General features: G+C 40.1%; 1 protein-coding gene across 1 annotated transcript; it reads right to left on the reverse strand.

The window, feature by feature from the left end:
* Positions 1–290: 290 nt before the first annotated feature.
* On the reverse strand, positions 291–19,508 carry LOC119655751 (vacuolar protein sorting-associated protein 37A). The gene is made up of 5 exons (XM_038061804.1): positions 18,877–19,508; positions 18,558–18,747; positions 9,059–9,377; positions 8,837–8,988; positions 291–1,009 (listed from the first exon to the last, which is right to left on the reverse strand). The coding sequence occupies exons 1-5, from the start codon at positions 18,951–18,953 to the stop codon at positions 815–817; spliced, it is 933 nt and encodes a 310-aa protein (XP_037917732.1). The 5' UTR covers positions 18,954–19,508; the 3' UTR covers positions 291–814.
* Positions 19,509–19,758: the final 250 nt, after the last annotated feature.

Here is a 19,758-nt window from a genome sequence, read left to right on the forward strand (position 1 = left end):
CAGGTCAGAAAAGGTCTGAAAGCAATTAGTTATCTACGAAGAGGCCCCTGAAATTAGGAAGAGAAGTGTAATACTTATTTTCAACAAGCTCCTCCCTATAAGATCCGTCAAAAGGATTTTCAGCCTAAAGAAAGATGTCAAAAGTGAAAAGTATCCAAGTACTATCACTAAAAAGAATTTAAATTAAGAAGGATAAAAATTTAAATGAATTAACCGTGAGAAACCGTGACTGTATTAAAATTATAACAGCTACAAATGAACCCAATCAATGGAATGAAATTGAAATGTAGTCGTGTGTTAAATCAAAATATAATTAAGGAAAGAAAAACAATAAATACAGAACATCAATAGTAACTCTACAAGCAACAATAAATAATTTAAAACTACATATAAAATCCGAAACCATTATAACATGTTAAAATAAGTTAAGAAACTCGCCATGTTTATATATTACTAATTTTTGTTTTACTTTATTTTCTTATGAGCTTTTGCTGTCACTGTTCTGTTTCCTGTTCCTGTTTTTGTTCGATCTATCGCTATGCTTATCGCTTAATGAAATCAATCAATGATTTACCAACTTTAATTTATATTTCATTTCTATATTGCAACTGAGTTGAGGTACATCTTTATTTTTCCATTGTTTGGTGTTGTTGTTAGTAAATTTTTGGATATAGATTGTTTATATCGTTTCACTAATTTACTTTATTTTTGAAAGTAGGAGAGTGTAGTATGATATTGTGTCCTTATGTCTAATCTTTTATTCTATCTTCAGAAGATCATTCATTATTCCATTTCTCCTCTCCGTATTCTTTTACTATAGCGCTGCACGTTCCAGTGCGTTTAGTTGATGTGCTAATCTTTCCTCTTTTGCTTTGCGCATTGCACTGATTTTTTTCGACTCCGTGTATTGATTTAGGAATGTTTGGACGTCGATTTTGCCCGAGAGGAAACTTTCAACGTGCTTTTCACAATCTGAATCGGAGTTGGAAACAGCAATTTGCAGGAGCTCCTGTAAAATGTAAATTAAATTGATCAGTCAAGAAATTATTCTTTTATGAATGATTGTCTTGGGTAAAACAAATCGGTTTTCTTTTTTATTTCTTGATAGGTAATAGTCCTAGGAATTTGTATCGTGATTTGACGTCGGATACCAGTCGACTCAGCTGTGAATGAGTACCTGAGTCAAATCAGGGTAATAATCTCGGGCGAGCGTAATGCTGACCACATTGCCTCCTAGTGTACCGTTACGGTCTTGAATGAAGTGCTCTAACACACTTCAAGGCCCTGATCCAACATGGATTGTTGCGCCAACGATTATTATTATTAATAGTCCTAGGAAGCTCTTTTTCGAGATCTGTTGCGAAACTTAAGTTATAAGCTACTTTGCGACGCCTTTCGGATTTCCCATTTTACAGTAGTGTATGTGCGGACCAACGAAAATTCTTGCGCCCAGAATTTTGGGGGTAGGCCCAGACGATGTTAATTTATTTTGCGGCTTAATGGACATTGGGGGCACCTTAGCTATCAGTGTATATTATGCGTGCATTGAAAATGTGTACTTGGCGGCAAATACAGTTTTCGAGCAGATTCTTCATAAAGTTGTGGACAAAAAAAACAGTATATGGAAGAAGCTGGAGGTGACAGCAATCAGTCGGCGATATCGGGTAACAGAACCTGAAAAAAAAACAGGGATTTCTTCTATGTTTGGAGTTGCCTAGCTCATTGGAAAGTAGTCAAATACTCCAAAAAAGGATAATATAATTGTTAAATCGTCTTTCGGGCGATTATGCCAAAAATTTAAAGAAAGTGACGCGAAATTAATGCGTGAGTTAAAGGGCATAATTACAATACAAAGCACAAGGGCAGCTCTGGCAAAATTACAGGAAATGCAGTGTTAAAAATAGCGATAGCGAAATGTTTAAACCAATTCTAAAAGGCGTTACTTATAAAGAGAGACTGGCGGTGAAACAAATGAGTATATGGGTCATGTGGATAAACCTATGGAAGCGAGACAAAAGGCAAGACAAAGACGTTGGGAACCTTATAGAAACAGTAATCGCCGAACTCACGAAATTGTACGGATTAGCGATAAGAAGAAATGCGAACTCAATGATGTTTAACTTCTTAATGAAAGGCTGATCATCGATACTTAAAATAGTAAACATTATGGGAATCGAAGCTGACAAATTAGCAGATTCGTACGTATTCAGACATAAAAATATTAACATTTCCAACGGTTGTTTGAGAAAGCGAAATTAGTGATTGGTATCGCCTGGGGATATCGTAAGGCTCGCACAAAAACACTTCAATTGGGTTCGGTTCGTTTTCAGTACAGCTTCGGTTACTGCCGACAAGTGTGAAATGGTTTTTGGTTTCAATTCGGTGTCTATTCTAATTAAAACCGTATATCACCGAATACTCCCACGACACGAATAGGTTTTATCAGATTTCAATTCGGTTCGCGTTCGTGTGCAGGGAACAAAAAGCAATCGAGGCTTTCACACACGCACGGTTCAGTTACGGTTTTGCGCTCACAGCGAGCGGATTTTAAAGTTATCCGGTTTCACCGGATAAGAACTGTGTAGGTGTGAAAGGGTTTCATTCGGTTGCAACCAAACCGATCCGAATCGAATGGAGCCCCACCAATCATTTTACGAAGAACAAAAGGGTATTATCTAAGTATCAGGCACGACATATTGATATGAATCTGTAATTGAGCTTTTCTCGAAACCATGGCAGATCGAGTTAAAGAAATTTGAGAACACTTATAGCTGTACACGGAAACTCGAATACTTTCTTCGTTTTTTTTTTATTGAAATATTTATAGCCTCCGTCATTGAGGCTATATCGACAAGCCTGAAGTTCAAGAATTTCATTTTTTTTTCAGTTGCAGGGAATTGATGAGGCGATCCAACGTTCTCCGTGGAATAAGAAGTGTTTGTCGTGTGGTTGTGAACATATACATAAAGCAAGTAGCGCCATTTTCTGTTGAGTCTACGGAGGGGCTCCTCATACATGTGAAAGGGGAGTGGAACACTTTTTTTCACAGAATATAGTTATCTATATATATAGTTATTATGAAAGGATTCAATTAGTACTTTTGCGTGTGAGCTTAAAGTTTGTCCCCAAAAAGTAAAGTAGGTCTTGTGTTCAAAGCCTACCCAATTAAAAAATCTTGCGTGATGCACCTGCACAGACATCAAAACACTTGGTGATATCTGGTCAAACAAAGTTAATAATGGCATATTACTACATTTTTCAAAACCATTAAAAAAACCCTCGAATTCATTTTAGAAGTGCAAGTAGAAGACGTGAATATGAATGATAATATAGGGCATGATACTGGGAAGTTGAAAGAGATCCTAGTGATATATATGATAGAAAATTGATAAGCTGCTCGATTTATTTTTCAAAAAACCCGGGTTCCATCCTTATCCAGTGGTAAATAGTTGCTAGAAAACTTGATAGTAAAATATTGAAATAATTCTGAATTGAAAATGGAAATGTCTGCATTTAAAATGGGAAATTCTAAAATTGACTTGGAAAAGTCTGAAGTTATTCTGCAAAGTTCTGAAATTAGTTTGAAAAATTCTGAATCAATCAATCAATCATCATCAATCAAAACTTATATACCAGTATCGGTGAACCACCGGAGATATTGGAAGCCCATATATAAGGGGGTGGGGATGTTCGCATCTTATTTTAACTTTTTTAGTTACTTCTTTTTTAGTCACAACTACTCTAGAGATACATACATACAGTAGTGGTCAGAACTTTGGAAACTTCTCTGTAAAGAGAACCAAATGCTTGTGAAATTTTTATTTTTTGATGTATCTCAAAAAAATTTTTTTTTGTGTTGAAGCCTTCTATATTTTCTTTTGCATGGATGTTATTGCTGAGAATAAAAATTTTTAAAAAACAAAAAAAATCGACAGAAATCAATTAAAAAATACGTCGTACTAAAACACTTTCAAATGAGATAAAGGAATTAATGATAAGTGCAATCGAGAATGGTAATACTTTACGAGAAGTCGCAGTGCTTTTTGGTGTCACAAAATCTGCACTTTGGATAGTCCATAAAAGACGGAAGGAAAGGGGTAGGGTAGATCTTTCAAAAGAAGGTGGATGCCTAACTAAATTAACGAAATCAATGTGCAGATCCTTGGTTAACGCTGCGCGAGACAATCTGCACAAAAATAGTACACATGTTCGAAAGAAGCTGCTGAATTTTACAATGTTCAAATATCGACACCAGCTGCTCAGCGTCTTTTGCGATAGTGAAAAAATTGATTTTTACTAATATGGCCTAATTATAATAACTTTTAGTAAAAATGGACTAATGGGATGACGACCACCAAAAATCTTTGGATTTTGAAGAAAAATATGAAAGATAGATAAAAAATTTGCGGAAACTCATAAAGATTGATCAGTCACTGATTGGGGTCGAGTTTTGTGGACCAACAAAAGCAAACTTAATCTGTTTGGTACTGATGGAATTCGATATATTCGCCATCCAGGTGGAGTCTGCAATGATCCCAAGTACCAAGTACCAACAAAGAAGCATGGGAATGGAAGCGTAATGATCTGGGGCTGATATCACTTTTATGTGAAATTTTCGGCACTAACAACATCTATTATAGGGTGCTTTTCTCGTGGTGGTGTTGGTCCATTGATTCAAGTTGAAGGAGTTATGAAGTTGCCCATGTATTGTGACGTTTTGGGAAAGCACATATTATTACATGCTCATGACAAGATGGGAAAATATTGGGTAATCTCACAGAATAGTGGTCCTAAGCACACGTCCAAGTTTGTTCGGAATTGGCCAAATGACAACCAACTTGCAAAAATAGCCTGGTCTTTTCAAAGTCTTGACCTGAATCTTATTGAGCATCTTTGAGAAGAGTTAGGCTGGCGTATTGGAGATCAAAATTTGTCTAAAACAGCTGAACTAATGGCTGCTCTCCAACAAATAGTTTGCAACTCTAGCTGATGTATTAATGAACTTAGTTGAATCTATTTTGCGAAGATGTGAAGCAGTGGGGTTTGTATCGTGACTTGACGTCAGATAACAGTCGACTCTGCTGCAAATGAGTACCTGAGTCAAATCAGGGTAATAATCTCGGGCGAGCGCAATGCTAACCACATTGCCTTCTACAGTATACTGTAGTGTATCGTTACGGTCTTGAATGAAGTGCTCTAACACACTTCAGGGCCCTGATCCAATATGGATTGTTGCGCCAGATTATTATTAAGATTTCAAACTCTTGGCGGTGTAGATAGCTGCATTATTCTGTTGAAAACCCGGTGGAGTATACGCGATGGTCATTAACTCGTAAGGTTTTTGTTATTCCAATAGCTGTTTATACTTTTCAACTTTCATTTTCTTAGTGAGAAATGCCAATTCGGACTTACTTGTTAAACCCGTGTCATCACAGATCCTCCATTTTACTGCCATTTACTTAAAATTATCTTCTTCTTCCTTCGTGGAAATAATAGGTTAAGTCATCTTCATCATCTAAATTATTTTTTTCTTGCCCGAAAGTATTATACATCCTAGATCTCCAGAGCGCCTTAGGGATAGTTGAAAGCCGACAATAGAACCAAACTCGAATGTACATATTACCGAAAGGGTGGCAACAAAGTCAAATCTCTTTCGGGCTACTCGCTCAAATGAGGCGACTTTGGTTTTTACACTCCAAAAATTTCATAGAAATTTGTAATCCCTTAAATTTTATGAACGTAGATTCGAGCGTTACAGGCTCAGATTCTAGAACACAAGATATAGTCGCTTTATGTATAATACTTGTCGTAGTCTCCTACGAACGCATTTGTATTTGTTATAACCATATTTTGTTTGCAATTCAGAGTGAGAAATGTCTTGATATCAAATGCAACTTTCCAAAGGCGTTTTTTTCAAAATGACTTCTTTCACATCTGCTCAGAAAGCAATGAACCGATCATTATGAAATTTGGAAGTACGATTCTTTATAAAATTACGAAAAGCATGAATCTTTGGGACGATATCAAATTTTAAGCGTGTTTTTTTTTGCAAAACTATTGAAAAAAGGCGAAAATTAAAATATATTTTTCCAACAGTTGCAAAATTTTCAATTTTTATTATTTTCACCTGTATTGAGGTTCATATTCTTACAACACAAGTTGGTGATAAAAAAAATTAAAACCTTTTGGATTCGGATAAAAATTCGAAACTCTAGTTAGGACTTACATCGTAAATGACTCTCACCCGGTTTCCACCGTTAACACAAAATCTTTTGTATTTCTTAAAAATATAAAATACTGCTCTTGCAAAATCTTGTGAAATGTCGACTAGATTTTGTGTACAGCCATTGCATCTGTTACTATAAAAATATCTCTAACTATCCCCACTATCGTCTTTCCTCGGTTCCCGATAAACTGGTCAACTAATTGTTGGTTCTCTCTCCAGCCACAATAAGTTGCATTTCAAGTCCCAACCGTAACCTTTGAATTCGAGACAAATGGATGCTGATTTTCCCACATAGTGGTGAGAAATATGACTCTTTTCGGTGAGTCGGCTTATTACGACTCACTCACTTAGCTGAGTCGAGTCAAAAGAGTGCCTCAAAACAGTCAGCATTATTTTCACTTGACCTATAGCACTATGAGGGCATTTTCGTATCGAAATCTTACAAATCAGCTCAAAACAATGAAACGCATTTAAATTAATTTCAGAATAAATAGTTTGCATAATATATTGTGATTCCTGTTTCCTGGTATTTGACCTTCAGAAATAAAAAGGAAGGCTTGGAAAACAATAGATTCATTCTTTGAACAAATTTACAAAAGGCCGGGTGCTCCATCGTTGTATACAACACACACATTAACACATTCTTATCTCTGCTCCAATAAACACACTCCTTAAGTCAGCACTTTTTCGAATTCTACCCGCATCAATCATCCGATCCAATTCCGCCAATTGCCTAGAAATCTTTTCCGGCGGTTGTATAACGTCTAGGGCATCCAAATTTATTGCAGCATTTATTTGAGGAACGAACTATTTAAATGCACACCTATGCATTTCTGCTGCTAGGTAACATTTTAATTCATCATAATCATCATCAACGGCGCAACAACCGGTATCTGGTCTAGGCCTGCCTTAATAAGGAACTCCAGACGTCCCGGTTTTGCGCCGATGTCCACCAATTCGAGATCCCTAAAAGCTGTCTGACGTCCTGACCTACGCCATTGCTCCATCTCAGGCGAGTCTGCCTCGTCTACTTTTTCTACCATAGATATTGCCCTTATAGACTTTCCGGGCTGGATCATCCTCATCAATGCGGATTAAGTGACCCGCCCACCGGAACCTGTTGAGCCGGATTTTATCCACAACCAGACGGTCGTAGTATTGCTCATAGATTTCGTCGTTATGTAGGCTACGGAATCGTATATCTTCATCTAGGGGGGCAAAAATTCTTCGGAGGATTCTTCTCTCGAACGCACCCAAGAGTTCGCAGTTTTTCTTGCTAAGAACCTAAGACTCCGAGGAGGAGACTGGCAAAATCATAGTCTTGTACAGTAAGACCCTATGGTGAGATGTTTCGAGCGAAGCAGTTTTTGAAATAAGCTCTGTTGGCTGGGAACAACCGTGTGCGGATTGACAATTGCGATTCGATATTGTTCGTTCTTTTGGCTTTGGCGCTGACGTTGCCACGATGTACATCGTTTTGCCTGGATGAAGGTAGACTGTATATCTCGGGTTGTTCTTCTCATGATGTCGATATCGTCAGCGTAGGCCAGTAGTTGGGTGGACTTGAAGAGGATGGTGTCTGTCGAATTCACATCGGCATCGCGAATCACTTTCTCTAGGGCCAGGTTGAAGAGGACGCATGATAGCGCATCCCCTTGTCGTAGACCGTTGTTGATGTTGAATGGTCAGCCTAATCAGTCTTATCAATTTCGTCGGGATACCGAATTCTTTCATGGCTGTGTACAGTTTTACCCTGGCTATGCTGTCATATGATGCATTACGCAACATAAATAGAAATCTTTTGCCCACCCATTACCCCAGTATCGACTGAATAATGAAGATTAAAGTTGGCAGTGAATTTCACAGCGTGGCCAGACCCAGACGAAATGCTTGTATAGCCGGCCCTCCTGCTCTCTATATTTGATAACCGTCATATAAATTTAGCATCACTCTGTTCGAAGTTAATAACACATTTGAACATTTCACTTTTTAGTTTTATTCGTTACTTATCCTAATTTACTGTTTATTTTTCTTGCATCTTCTCTTGTGAGGTATCACTAAAGCATAGAAAAGTAATTTTAAGAACGCTGTCAGTTCAGTTCAGTATCTGGACCATCCAGATACAATTGTGCGTATACTGACTTTTCCGCCAATTTGTAAGTTTATTACTTTTCCTAACTTGCTTTCTATAAGAGCTCTTAGGGAGACGCTCATATGAGGCGTTTCATAACTATATGATCTCTTCTGGTGTGGTTGGTTCTCGGCTAAACATAAATCTAGCGGAAAACCGTTAGACAATCATTTTCCGCTCCAACATGTACCATAATGCAGTATTCGCAACGCGGATAGTTAATTGTGAGGGGCTGCTAATAAGCAACCCGCGATTAACCTTTCAATGAAAATTTTTTCTATGTATAAGGAAGAGAATCCTCTTCAATATAACAACAAAAAGGCAGAAGAGAGAACAATAAGAAATAGAGTTTTGTAGAACGAACGAAATTTAATTGCAGGTCCACTCTGTAGCCAATTTTGAGTTTTTCTCAGTTTCCTTCTAGTGAAGTTTTACGAAAATTTCGGATTTAATTGTAAGTTCACAGCAACCATACTTACCCTTATGTGTTGTGGAGCAAATTCTTGGGATTTTTTCATATATTGCGAATTAAGTTTTTCATATTTCTCTCCCAAACTCTTCAAAGTATGAAAATCGTTTTTCAGTTTCGTTTTCATATCACTCAAATGACATTCCTTCGATTCATTTTCCTCTGCAAATCAAAACGAAATATCATTTAAATTTTCGACCAAGATAGGATGCTATAGATATCAAAAACTTACTAGAGATTCTTTCAACCTCACTTATCATCGTGTCTAGTTCATTATTCAGAGTTTGCACGACTGACAATTCCTCGATGAAGTCATCAAAAAATTCCGGATCCGAATCCAATTTTTTCAATTCATCCAATGATAATTTTGATAGTTCAGGAATATTGCATTCACTTGCTGATGATATGGTTGGCGATTTTGTATTTTCTACATTAGAAGAATCGCGCTCTGGACTACTCTGAGGATTTTCGCTGATGAATGGTGGTGGGAATTTTTCAAACTCACGCGTAATAGCTTGTACAATGCGTCCCAGGTCCGAATGTGGGGTATACTGGAATGGAAGAAATATTGATTTTATGTATTAATGGGTAATGGAGGACGCTAAAGGTATGAAAGTCATGCACGAACTTCTTTGAGGAAATTTTAAAATGAACGAAATGTGGTGGCAAAGTAATACTACGGTAATGGTAGTGTGTAAATACATTCCATGATCCATTGGTTCACCAAAAGGCACATTTAAACCAAATTGAATTTTACAATACTCGAATGAAGTAAATTTTTATCAATTATGTACTTCTTTGAGAATGGAAACGCTATAAAGCCGAAAGCCAATGCCGCCAATTGATTCACTTTACCACCGTTTAAAAAGTGTTTTCTCTGGCTTCAGATGAGGAGCATAATGGTGCTGGAACCACTTGGGAGTCCAGAATAACCTCAACACCACCACCTGGATGCTGTTAGGCAGCAAAGCAGGAGGAAGAGCCGATATGCCGAGAGCTTTCCTCACTATCGGCGTTCCTCAACCGGATATCAAGAAGGTTCGGGAGCAAACGGGCTGCCGGCATTACTAATCGGAGATGAGGTGCCATATCTCTCAGATAAATTTGCAGCATTGTAAAGCGGCTACTGCACTTATCAATCGTCGGATCAACAGCTACAAGATATATTTATACCTCATACAATAACCATCGATTGTTTGGGGTGGATAGTAGGGGCATAAACTTCCTACATGCCAATGGAATGATAGACCCCGCTCCGGTTTCAACAGACCTCCAAGCTCTCTTTGATAACGACCTATGTAATAACGACACTACAACGAACAAACTGATCGTAAAAGATTAACAGAAACATGAGGAGATTCTATGGTGCCCTGCTTATTTCTCTTATGAGGTAAACGAAGTTCCAAGTAGAACATTCATCAGAGCTAACCAATTTGCCAAAAGTAAAGGCATGGGAATATAAGCAGGATGTGATGTTAACGCGCACCATATACATTGGGGAAGTTTCAACATCAACGCGAGAGGATTGAGACTACTGGAATATCTGGTAGGAACCAAAGCCCAGATCCTCAATTTGGGTAATGAACCCATTTTTTTCATAGTAGTTAGGTAAGAGGCCATCGACACCACGATGACATCACCTGATATTGCGGCTTTTGTCGGAGAGTGGAAAGTATCAAATAATATCTCACTCTCGGGTCACAGGTGCGTTGATTTTGTAATGGCGAAACAGAGGAGAACCACAAGGGTGCTCTCAACCGAGTCTGATTCACTGGAATCGGTACAAAGAGTCTCAAAAACTCCAAAAAAGAGCATAAATTCAGCCAAATGATCATCATGGAGACGGTTTTGCGAAGAGATCAACTCTCTTGAGGCAACCTCAAAGCTGAAGCAGATCCTTTTCAAAGAACTTAACCAGTAGTTGGGTTATTTACATTTACAGAAGGGGAGGTACACAGAAAGCGAAGAAGAAACGACAAACGATATGTTTGAAGTGCATTCCCAGGTAGCATCCAAAACCAGCCGGCAGGTGTATACAGCACTCAGCCGAAAGATTTTCTCTGGCGTGCAAAGTAGTATTACTGGAACGAATTAAATGGGTATTTAACTCGTTCCAAAGATACAAGTCTGCGGGTCCGGATGGCATTAATCCTGCTCTAGTAACAGTGGCAATGGATGCCTTTGGAATATATACCGTGCTTGCTAGTACATGCTTATATTCCAATTACCTGACGTGATGCGAAAGTAATATTTATCCCCAAACCAGGGAAGCCCACCTACATAGGCGCAAAATGCTTTCAACCGATGAGTTTAACTTCCTTTTTGCTAAAAGGACTGGAAAGGCTATTCGATCGGTTCATAAGAGATACATACATTTCTAAACGGCCACTTCACTATAGGCAATACGCCTACCAGAAAGGCAAATCCACGGAGAGAGCACTTCATGAGCTAACGGCAAAAATTGAGAAAGTAATGTCTGCCTTAGGCGCATGCATGGACATCGACAATTATTCCTCATTCGCGGCGATGTAACGCGACAAGACAACATGGATCGATCAACTGTTAATCAGTTGGATCCTTCATATGCTAGAGTAGAGAAAGATCCACATATTGGTCGGACAGAAATCTATTGAGGCAGGATATCTTGGGAGTCGCCCACAGGGAGGGGTTCTCTCCCCTCTCTTATGGCTCCTAGTTATGAACACCTTGCTATAGCTCCTGGGGGCCACAACAAGGTCTTCGCGCAAGCATTTGCGGAAGATTTTGCCGTAATAATTACCGGCAACGTTGCGGGCACAGTTTGTGACCGTTTGAATGCGCCACTGCATATAATGACATTTGGTGTCTCCGTAATGAACTCACAGCGAAAGTTAGGAAGACTGGACTAGTTATATTCACTATAAACGTCAGGTGGGGTAGCTACACGCTACCCATTTCAGCAGGGGCAGAATCCAGCTGGTACAAACAGTCAAATATTTAGGAGTACATTTCGATTTCAAGTTAACGTGGAAGCCCCATATCTAGGAACAATACCAAAAATCCTGCATATTGCTCTGGTACTGTAGAATTGCCGATTCATTGGATGTGTTCCTCCATAATAAAATCCATTTAATATATGCATGCATCGTCTGGTGGCCGCGATTAAACTTTGCTAAAACAAGAAGCAGACAGAGGCGCGGTTGCGTAAGTATTAATGCAGTTATGAGTAGTACGTCGATCGCAGTACTCGAAGCTATCCTAAATTTACCCCCATTCATTTGGAGGTGAAACAGAAAGCAACAGCTTGTTGTAATGTCCGCCGATCATATGGTCAAAACTACTTCATCGTAATTACCAAAAGAGAAGAATGGTTGAGTCTTTTGGAATTATAGACTTAATAATGTTCATCGACGGGTCATTCAAGACGGATCGAGCGCAAGGGTTTCTCGGGAAATCCGATTACGGAACTGGTTCGACCTCTCCTGAAAATGACGACCATATTCCAGGCGGAGATATATGCCTTTTCATTGGCAACCGAAGAAAATTTGCGATAAAACTATTCGAATCTGTTCCGACAGTCGGGCAGTATTATCAGCACGAAACAGCAACGACATGTCAAGTCTAGTTGGTCTAGAATTGTCACCAGGTGATGCAGAAACTTGGCCGACTGAACGAAACACTTCTGCACATTCTGTCTCTGTAGGGTGTTCTCAGATTCGCGAAAGCCTGCGAACACCGTAGGTGATTGGCCGTTGAATATGCTATCTCCGGGGCTACAATGTGCCTAACAAAGGTCCGGGTGCTTGGAGCTGCGCTCTTAATTGCTAAGCGATGTTTTAATTAAAGTGGAGAAGTTGTTCCCACAGTCCGTGTTCATTCGTTTTTCCGAAGGAATTTGTGCGATGTGATAAAGGTGAATTCAGGAACCCGTGTTTTTATGCTGTATCCAATATGTACCTTTCTTCCTTGTTCCCGTTACCCTTGCTCATGGGTATTGTGAGCGTCCTGTATCATGGCATTGTATGGATTGTGGCTCGAGTTAAAAGTAATGGTCCGATGTGTATTTGTTGGTTTTCTGTAGACGCCATATTTGAATTTCCCTTCTTTCAGGATGATCTTGAGGCCCAGGACAGGCAATTTCCCTTGTTGCTCGATTTTCATCGTCAATATTAATAATTTGGCGTACATTGTTTAATCATCATAACAGCAGCAAGCTCATATATTCAAAAGATTTCGTAGTAGCTCTTTAAAGAGATTAAAAGACACGTCGATTACGCCAATGCCCACCTGGTCACCGATATGTTTTAGTTTCTTTCAGAACTTGCTTACAATTGCACTATTCCTCCATTTTTTTGGGGTTGAAATTTCAGGTAAAGCAATCTCAAAATTGCAAATGGAACATTATCAATGAATTCATTAGTCAGATCGGTTATGATCTCCAATAAGCATAAAACATAGTTTCACAGCTTCCAGTTTCCAAAAAAAAATTGCTCTGGAAGACACATGTCGGAAAGCCACGAGGGCTCTGATGACTTGCAGATCCATAGCAGCAAAAAATGGGGTTGCAGCCCGAAGATACTACTTTGGATATATACTGCAATAGTAAGGCCAATGATTACCTATGGAGCGGTAATCTGGGCAGAAAGAACCCAACTCAGCACACAAGCCAGGGAATTACATAAGCTCCAAAGACTGGCTTGCGTGTGTATCAGTGGAGCAATGAGGACATTCCCAACGGCATCCCTGGAGGTCCTTCTGGGATTAACCCCTCTCCATCTGTACATACAGATGCAGGCAAGGAGGTCAATATTCAGGAGGCGGGGAGCTGCCTAAATCGAAGGAAGATTGATATCCTTTCTGGGCGGTATCCCGAATTACTGATACCGAGGGACAATATGACAACGAGGTTTCACTTCGATAAGAAGTTTGAAACATGTTGGAGTAACAAGGCAAACTGGGAGAACGTGGCTGCGACATACGGCTTAAACCAGCAACTGATTACTTGGTACACTGACGGATCCCTCACAGCAGAGGGAGCGGGTGCCGGTGTCATTGGTCCAAGGAAAATGTACTTCGAGCCAATGGGCAGGTACACTTGCATATTCCAGGGGGAAATATACGCCATAGACAAATGTGCCTCCTTTAATCTGCAAAGGAACTACAGGGGGCAGAACATAGCTATTCTCACCGATAGCCAAGCAGCGATCAAGGCACTTAGGTCCAACCAGGTGAACTCTAAACTGGTATGGAAATACCTTGAGAGACTGAATACACTCGGCTCGTCCAACAAGGTCTGGATACTTTGGGTTCCAGGCCATGTTGGGTTGGAAGGCAACGAGGCAGCGGATGAACTAGCCAAGAAGGGAGCAGGGACGCCTTTACACGGGCCAGAACCCTTCTGTGGAATCGGAAACGGTTTCATGGCTATGAATCTAAGAAATGAAGAGGAACGGTTGAGGGAACTATGTTGGGCGGGCCTACCAGGGTGGAGCAGTCCAGGGTGCTTATTGGGGGATACGAACCCATGTGCACAAAGGATTGCTTAAACCTCACCAAAAAGAACCTCCGAATCATAGTGGGAATTCTCACTGGTCATTGTCGGCTGAACTACCACCTAGGGAAGCTAGGGATATCTACGGACACTGCCTGCAGGTTTTGTGAGGAGGAGGACGAAACCTCTATACACATTCTGGGACAGTGTCCGGCACTTGTGCAAAGTAGGTCGAGACATCTGGGAGAACACTTAATACCAGATGCAAAGCTGAAACATCTGGAAGTGGGGAACATACTAAAGTTCCTAACGGATACAGGCCTGCTTGAGATACTATGATCAATAGGTACACTATAACCAGTAAAAGGGGCACAATAGTTCTTGAAGGACGCGGTGCGACTTTCCCTTAACAGAATAATAATAATAATTCACAGCTAAATCCTGTGCTGAATTGCAAGATTAACCTTTATGAATTAGGAATAGAGTTTGGAGTCCACAAGAACACCAAGATTGAAAAGCAATTCTACTAAACGCTAATATTTTCCATAAAGATTTTAATGAAATTCAAAAGTTCCTTAAAAGTGATGCTGAAAAGGAGACAGCTTCCAACATCGGAGAAAATTAATTAAAAGTGGCCGAAGGGTTAGCGCTGCGGTGCGACGTTGATTCCACAACTCCCAAGGTCGTTGTAATGGTAAGGGGTTAAATCTTGTGGCTTCTGAATTATAAAGCCAGTTCGTGGAGTTCACGAAAATTAAAAATCCCAACGGTTTACCCAAAGTCCTTTGCCTGGCAACCACAAAAGAAGTGCTTGACACTTCCCCGTAATTTCGGCAATGTGTATTGGTCAGCTTCCTGTAGATAGCCGTGATGTCTGGCTGATAAGCTCTTATGTCCAGGTTTTTGCCATTGAATGGTAGTCAAAAGTAGCTCGCCGGCCCGCTTTTCTTCTATATTTCTGGGCCTGGAACCCCGACTAGTCTTGACTCACTAACTCCGAAAACAATTATTATTCAACAGTCGTGTGTATCAGCAACATGTTACATTGGAGGACGTGATTAGCTATCGCGGTAGGTTTTCAGTTCACTTTGCTGAAGTTGGTATTATTAAATGGTTAAATATTTCGCATTTAAGATAATAGCGTGTTCTTATTTCTCACTTCGTGTTCGTGGACGCATTCAATCTTGTGTTATAATGGGGATCTGAGGTGCAGATCCCAAATGGGGACTATATCAAAAAGTTTCTACGATAAAGGTTTCTCCTCATACAAGTTTTCGGACAATAAAAAACAGTGATGGTTTTGCCCTCTACGGTTCTGAGAACTGACCGAAGAAGCGTTGGAATATCCGAAATGAGGACATTTGTGATCGATATGAGATCCCATCGTGTAAAATTCTGGCACTGGCACTTTGTGTCTGTATTCTGGAAAGTCAAGCGATAGCAGAGACGAATCCAGTGTTGGACGGCTGCTGTCGACTATTGTAAGAGGGCTGCTTTTCGACCTGGGAACCGCTTTCTGACAGGATCTTGACTACCGGATTCCAGTACAGGTTAAGGAGCACCACAATTGTGCAGTAGTACGTACCAACGGGGACTTCTGATCTAGTGGAGGGGGATGCTTTCCAGGGGAGGCTTCCTAAAGGTGACATTCTGATCGTGGTGGGTAACCTGAATGCTAAAGTGGGCTTTGATAACATCTTGCTGAAGTATGTGATGAGGAAGTATAGCCGTGGTGACTGTAAAAACAGTGGGGAAAGGATTGAAGACAGGACATGTCACAAAATTAGTTGGGTTTCTACTGACCGGCAACGAACATCTTATCACATCGATCATATTTAGGAACATTAGGTAAAATTCGTCTTCTTGTGAACGTTGTGGTAAGCCACTGTAACACGCGTATACAGACTTTTCGAATTCATTTGTGACCATTAAAGCGAATGCTTCACTCTGCCGATATATTGCGTCTGCGCTTGGAACGTGCTTTTTTAGGTTTGTTTTAGCTGATTTCACGGTAAACTAGCGGCACTCGGATATTTAGACCACGTGTTTTATCTGAAATCGGAACAGCATTTTCGCCGCGGGGTCAGCAAGCATCATTGTGCCAATGGACAGGACATACCCAATAAAATCGCTAACTACCCTCATGCGGTCATCACAACCGTAATTGTTAAAGGCATGACCACCGAAGGTTGTGTGGCGCGGCAGGATTCGCAGCATTCGAAATTTATTTCGAATGTTGCGAATGCGAACAAATAGATGGCGCGGAACTATCCACTTTGTAGAGCTCGCCACGGGAGTGGAGGACTAGCGAGGAAAGTGTGCCATGAGTTAGGGGCAGAAAGAAACACATGAAGCGAGATGATTCTCTTCTGCCTCTAACGTGTAAATAGTCGTTTGCTCTTACTGATTCATTAAAATTAATAAATTCTAATTATTTCATCTATCGAGTATTGATTGTAAAAACCTAGTCTATGTTCCGGTGTACCTAAAAATTGTGGTTTGCAAAGAAATGGACTATTTTAGTTAAAGTTGTCCACCTATCATGATTGAAGATGAACTGAGGTTCCCTGCAGGAAAGCTACAGGACATCTGGATATAGATAGTACGATCAAATTTATATACGGATTCCACGACGAATTTCGCACAGCCTTAGGTAAATCGTTTTATAAACGCAAACAAATGCCACTTATTCAGATCCATGGCGCCCGTGGAGGCCATCTGAGAGTCAGAAGTCGTCACTACTCTCAACGAAAAAAGGACTGGTATGGAAGGGTCTTTCCTATAAACTTTCTCCCAGCCGCCCGGCCGACATTGTCAGAATCGGTCCGTTCGTCCCCTTCTCTACCTACCAAGAAAAAGTTGAACTTGCAATCATCCGGTTTAGCAATAAAAAATCATCGGGTCCAGGCGATATCTCTTCTATTCTTCTTCCGTTTTGCCGTTCTCTTCAACAACCGCCTGAATAACGGAGACTTCTCTGTAATTACAAATCAGTTCTCCTGATACTTATTCCTAAGAAGGCTTGTTCTGCCAACCTCAAAGATATGAGGCTCATCTCTCTTTTATCCAGTTTTGGAAAAATCTCCCAACACATTTTACTAATCCACCACAACAGGCACTACGTCTCTCTCGTTCCACTGAGGCAATTCGGCTTCGAAAAAAGAATCTCTCTCAACAAAAAACTTAAATAAAACCTTCACGTCAGATTGTCTATAGCTAAAGTTTCTAAGACCTCAAATGCCTTAAAAATCCTCTTATACGAAACACTAATTCGACCAATTCTGACCATAGTTTCCCAGCATGGGCTACCATCCCGCAACTTAGCTGAAGCTTTCAAAGCTTCGAAAAGCCCATTCTCAGGAAGTGCACAGCCAGATACAATGTTTCGCGATGAGTAGACGAGGGGGTAATTGTACGATTCCGAAAAAAAACTCACCCGTCCTCCTGTGCAAAGATGTTAGCTAAAATCAAGGAATAACTCGTACTAAACCTTGATCGATAGGAAGAAGGCCCCTTGCAAATTCTTTTGCATTTTTGCTCCTCTAACAAGAATGATTAAATTGCTTTATCACCGCCCACACCACATTGTACAAATTTTTATTCTCGTTCGGATGTCTTGATTTTTTTTTGTAGCCTTCGCCACTTTTTTCAGTCTTAAGCTTAGACATCAACGAGGGCCATATGACTGTACCATCGAAGGCGCTTCCGCGGAAGTCTTCATTCCGCATTCCTAGCCTAGCACTCAGAGTGGTGATACATGATAGGGCGAACGACACTGCAATAGCTTCAGATAAAGATGGTCGTTAATGAGCGACGTTATTGGATAAAAGGAATTAACAGGGAAGATTCTAGGAAGGTTATTGAAAACTTGTGAATAAACCCTTCATTTTTACTTAAGACCTGGGAGCTAGGTCGGGTTTTGAAGTTCTCTCTGACAGACACGGAAGTCTGCATTTCTCGGAATAGACAATTAATTCTTCCTTGTAAACGCGCCATGGTTTGAATTTACCCAAAAGAAACTTGTAAATCAACACCCGCATCGAATGTACCTAATAGTCCTGAGGTCAGGAACAGTCTTCCGAATTCTACAGGGCGAAGTCAATTTTCCAATGATTCATTTAACTGACTCACGCGACCAGACAAGTTGCAATTTTGAATGCACGAATTTGTTTGAAATTGCCTCGTCATGGCTACAGATCCGATTAAAGATGCACCAAGGACGACAACTAACTAGAAAAGCCTGAACAAGCCAAGTACTTACATTCAACAATCCCGGCGCCTTGTCGATTTCTCCATTGGCATTGCACCAGTGATGCTGCACTGGCGGGGTCGCGACAATCCTCGGGCGCTCATTCGGGAAATTCGGTCCCAGCAAGACAGTTATGGAAATCTGCCGCCCTCCGGAAGTAAACGTTGTCGAGTACTCTTCATTCTCCTTTATGACTTGAACACTAAAACGGCAGAAAACGTCAATCAGCCCCAAATCCTTCTACGCAAAATTCCCAACACCATTAAAACAGGAAAGAAAAACAAATGGTGCCCAGACAGACAAGCGAACAGAACAGAAACGCAAAACTTACTTATCATTGAAAATTTTCAATGTGTCGATTTGTCGCTTCCTAAAATCCGGATCGTAATTAAATTGTCGCGGAATCATTTCATTTCATCGTTTTATCTTTACTCTCAGTGGTATTGAAATTTTGAGAAATTGTCAGATAATGCGATGGCGACGAAAAATAAAGGAAAATAAAGTTGTTGCCAAAACACAAATCAGGGGATGTTTGAAGATATGTAAACAAAAAAATTTCTCACGAAATTACAAGTGACAGAAGTTTGACGTTGGCGTAGTGTAGAGAAATTGCAGCAGGAGTTTGTCTGATGATAAATACCGGAACGAGTGAATGTGGACGGATGGAGTGGGAATGGAACAGGCAGTGAACGAGAGATGGATCCAGTGGGAGAACAGGGAGAACCTGAAACTGGATTCATTGCTTTCGTGAAGACCCATTTGTCGCACACACGAGTGAATATTGGAAAACTAACTTAAAGAAGATCTTATTCTGGAACGCCCGGGAGAATTGATGCAAACATGTTCAACGGAAAATGAATTAAAAGTGCAACGATTAGTAAGGCCAAGAGTGTCATCTATGGGTGGCTGCATCGGGTTTGAGGATAGAATAAGCTGTTTATGCAAAGGCGAACTAATATTGCATTAGGGTCGCGATTGATAAATAGATTGTTTCTTTTTAAAAAACCTCGGAATTATGATTAGTGCTCCACTTTATTAAATAGGGCAAATCGTTGGTTTGTATTTCTACCAAATTAAATACATTGAGAAAATTTGTTATTTTGGGATAAATGAGTTCATGGTTTCGATATCTATTTCTCAAAATTAAAATGTATTTATCTCAACAATTGTTTGTGGTTTGTACTTTGTACATTGTTTCCTTTTTCCAAATATT

This window comes from Hermetia illucens, chromosome 4, assembly GCF_905115235.1.
Source record: "Hermetia illucens chromosome 4, iHerIll2.2.curated.20191125, whole genome shotgun sequence".
NCBI classification, from domain to species: Eukaryota; Metazoa; Arthropoda; class Insecta; order Diptera; family Stratiomyidae; genus Hermetia; species Hermetia illucens.

Excerpts from the sequence above, each read along its gene's own strand:
- LOC119655751 (XM_038061804.1), bottom strand. The coding sequence starts at position 18,953 with ATGATTCCGCGACAATTTAATTACGATCCGGATTTTAGGAAGCGACAA. Across the intron at positions 9,378-18,557 it reads AGGCGCCGGGATTGTTGAAT|TATACCCCACATTCGGACCT; the intron begins GTAAGTACTTGG and ends CTTCCATTCCAG. Across the intron at positions 8,989-9,058 it reads TGAGGTTGAAAGAATCTCTA|AGGAAAATGAATCGAAGGAA; the intron begins GTAAGTTTTTGA and ends TTTGATTTGCAG.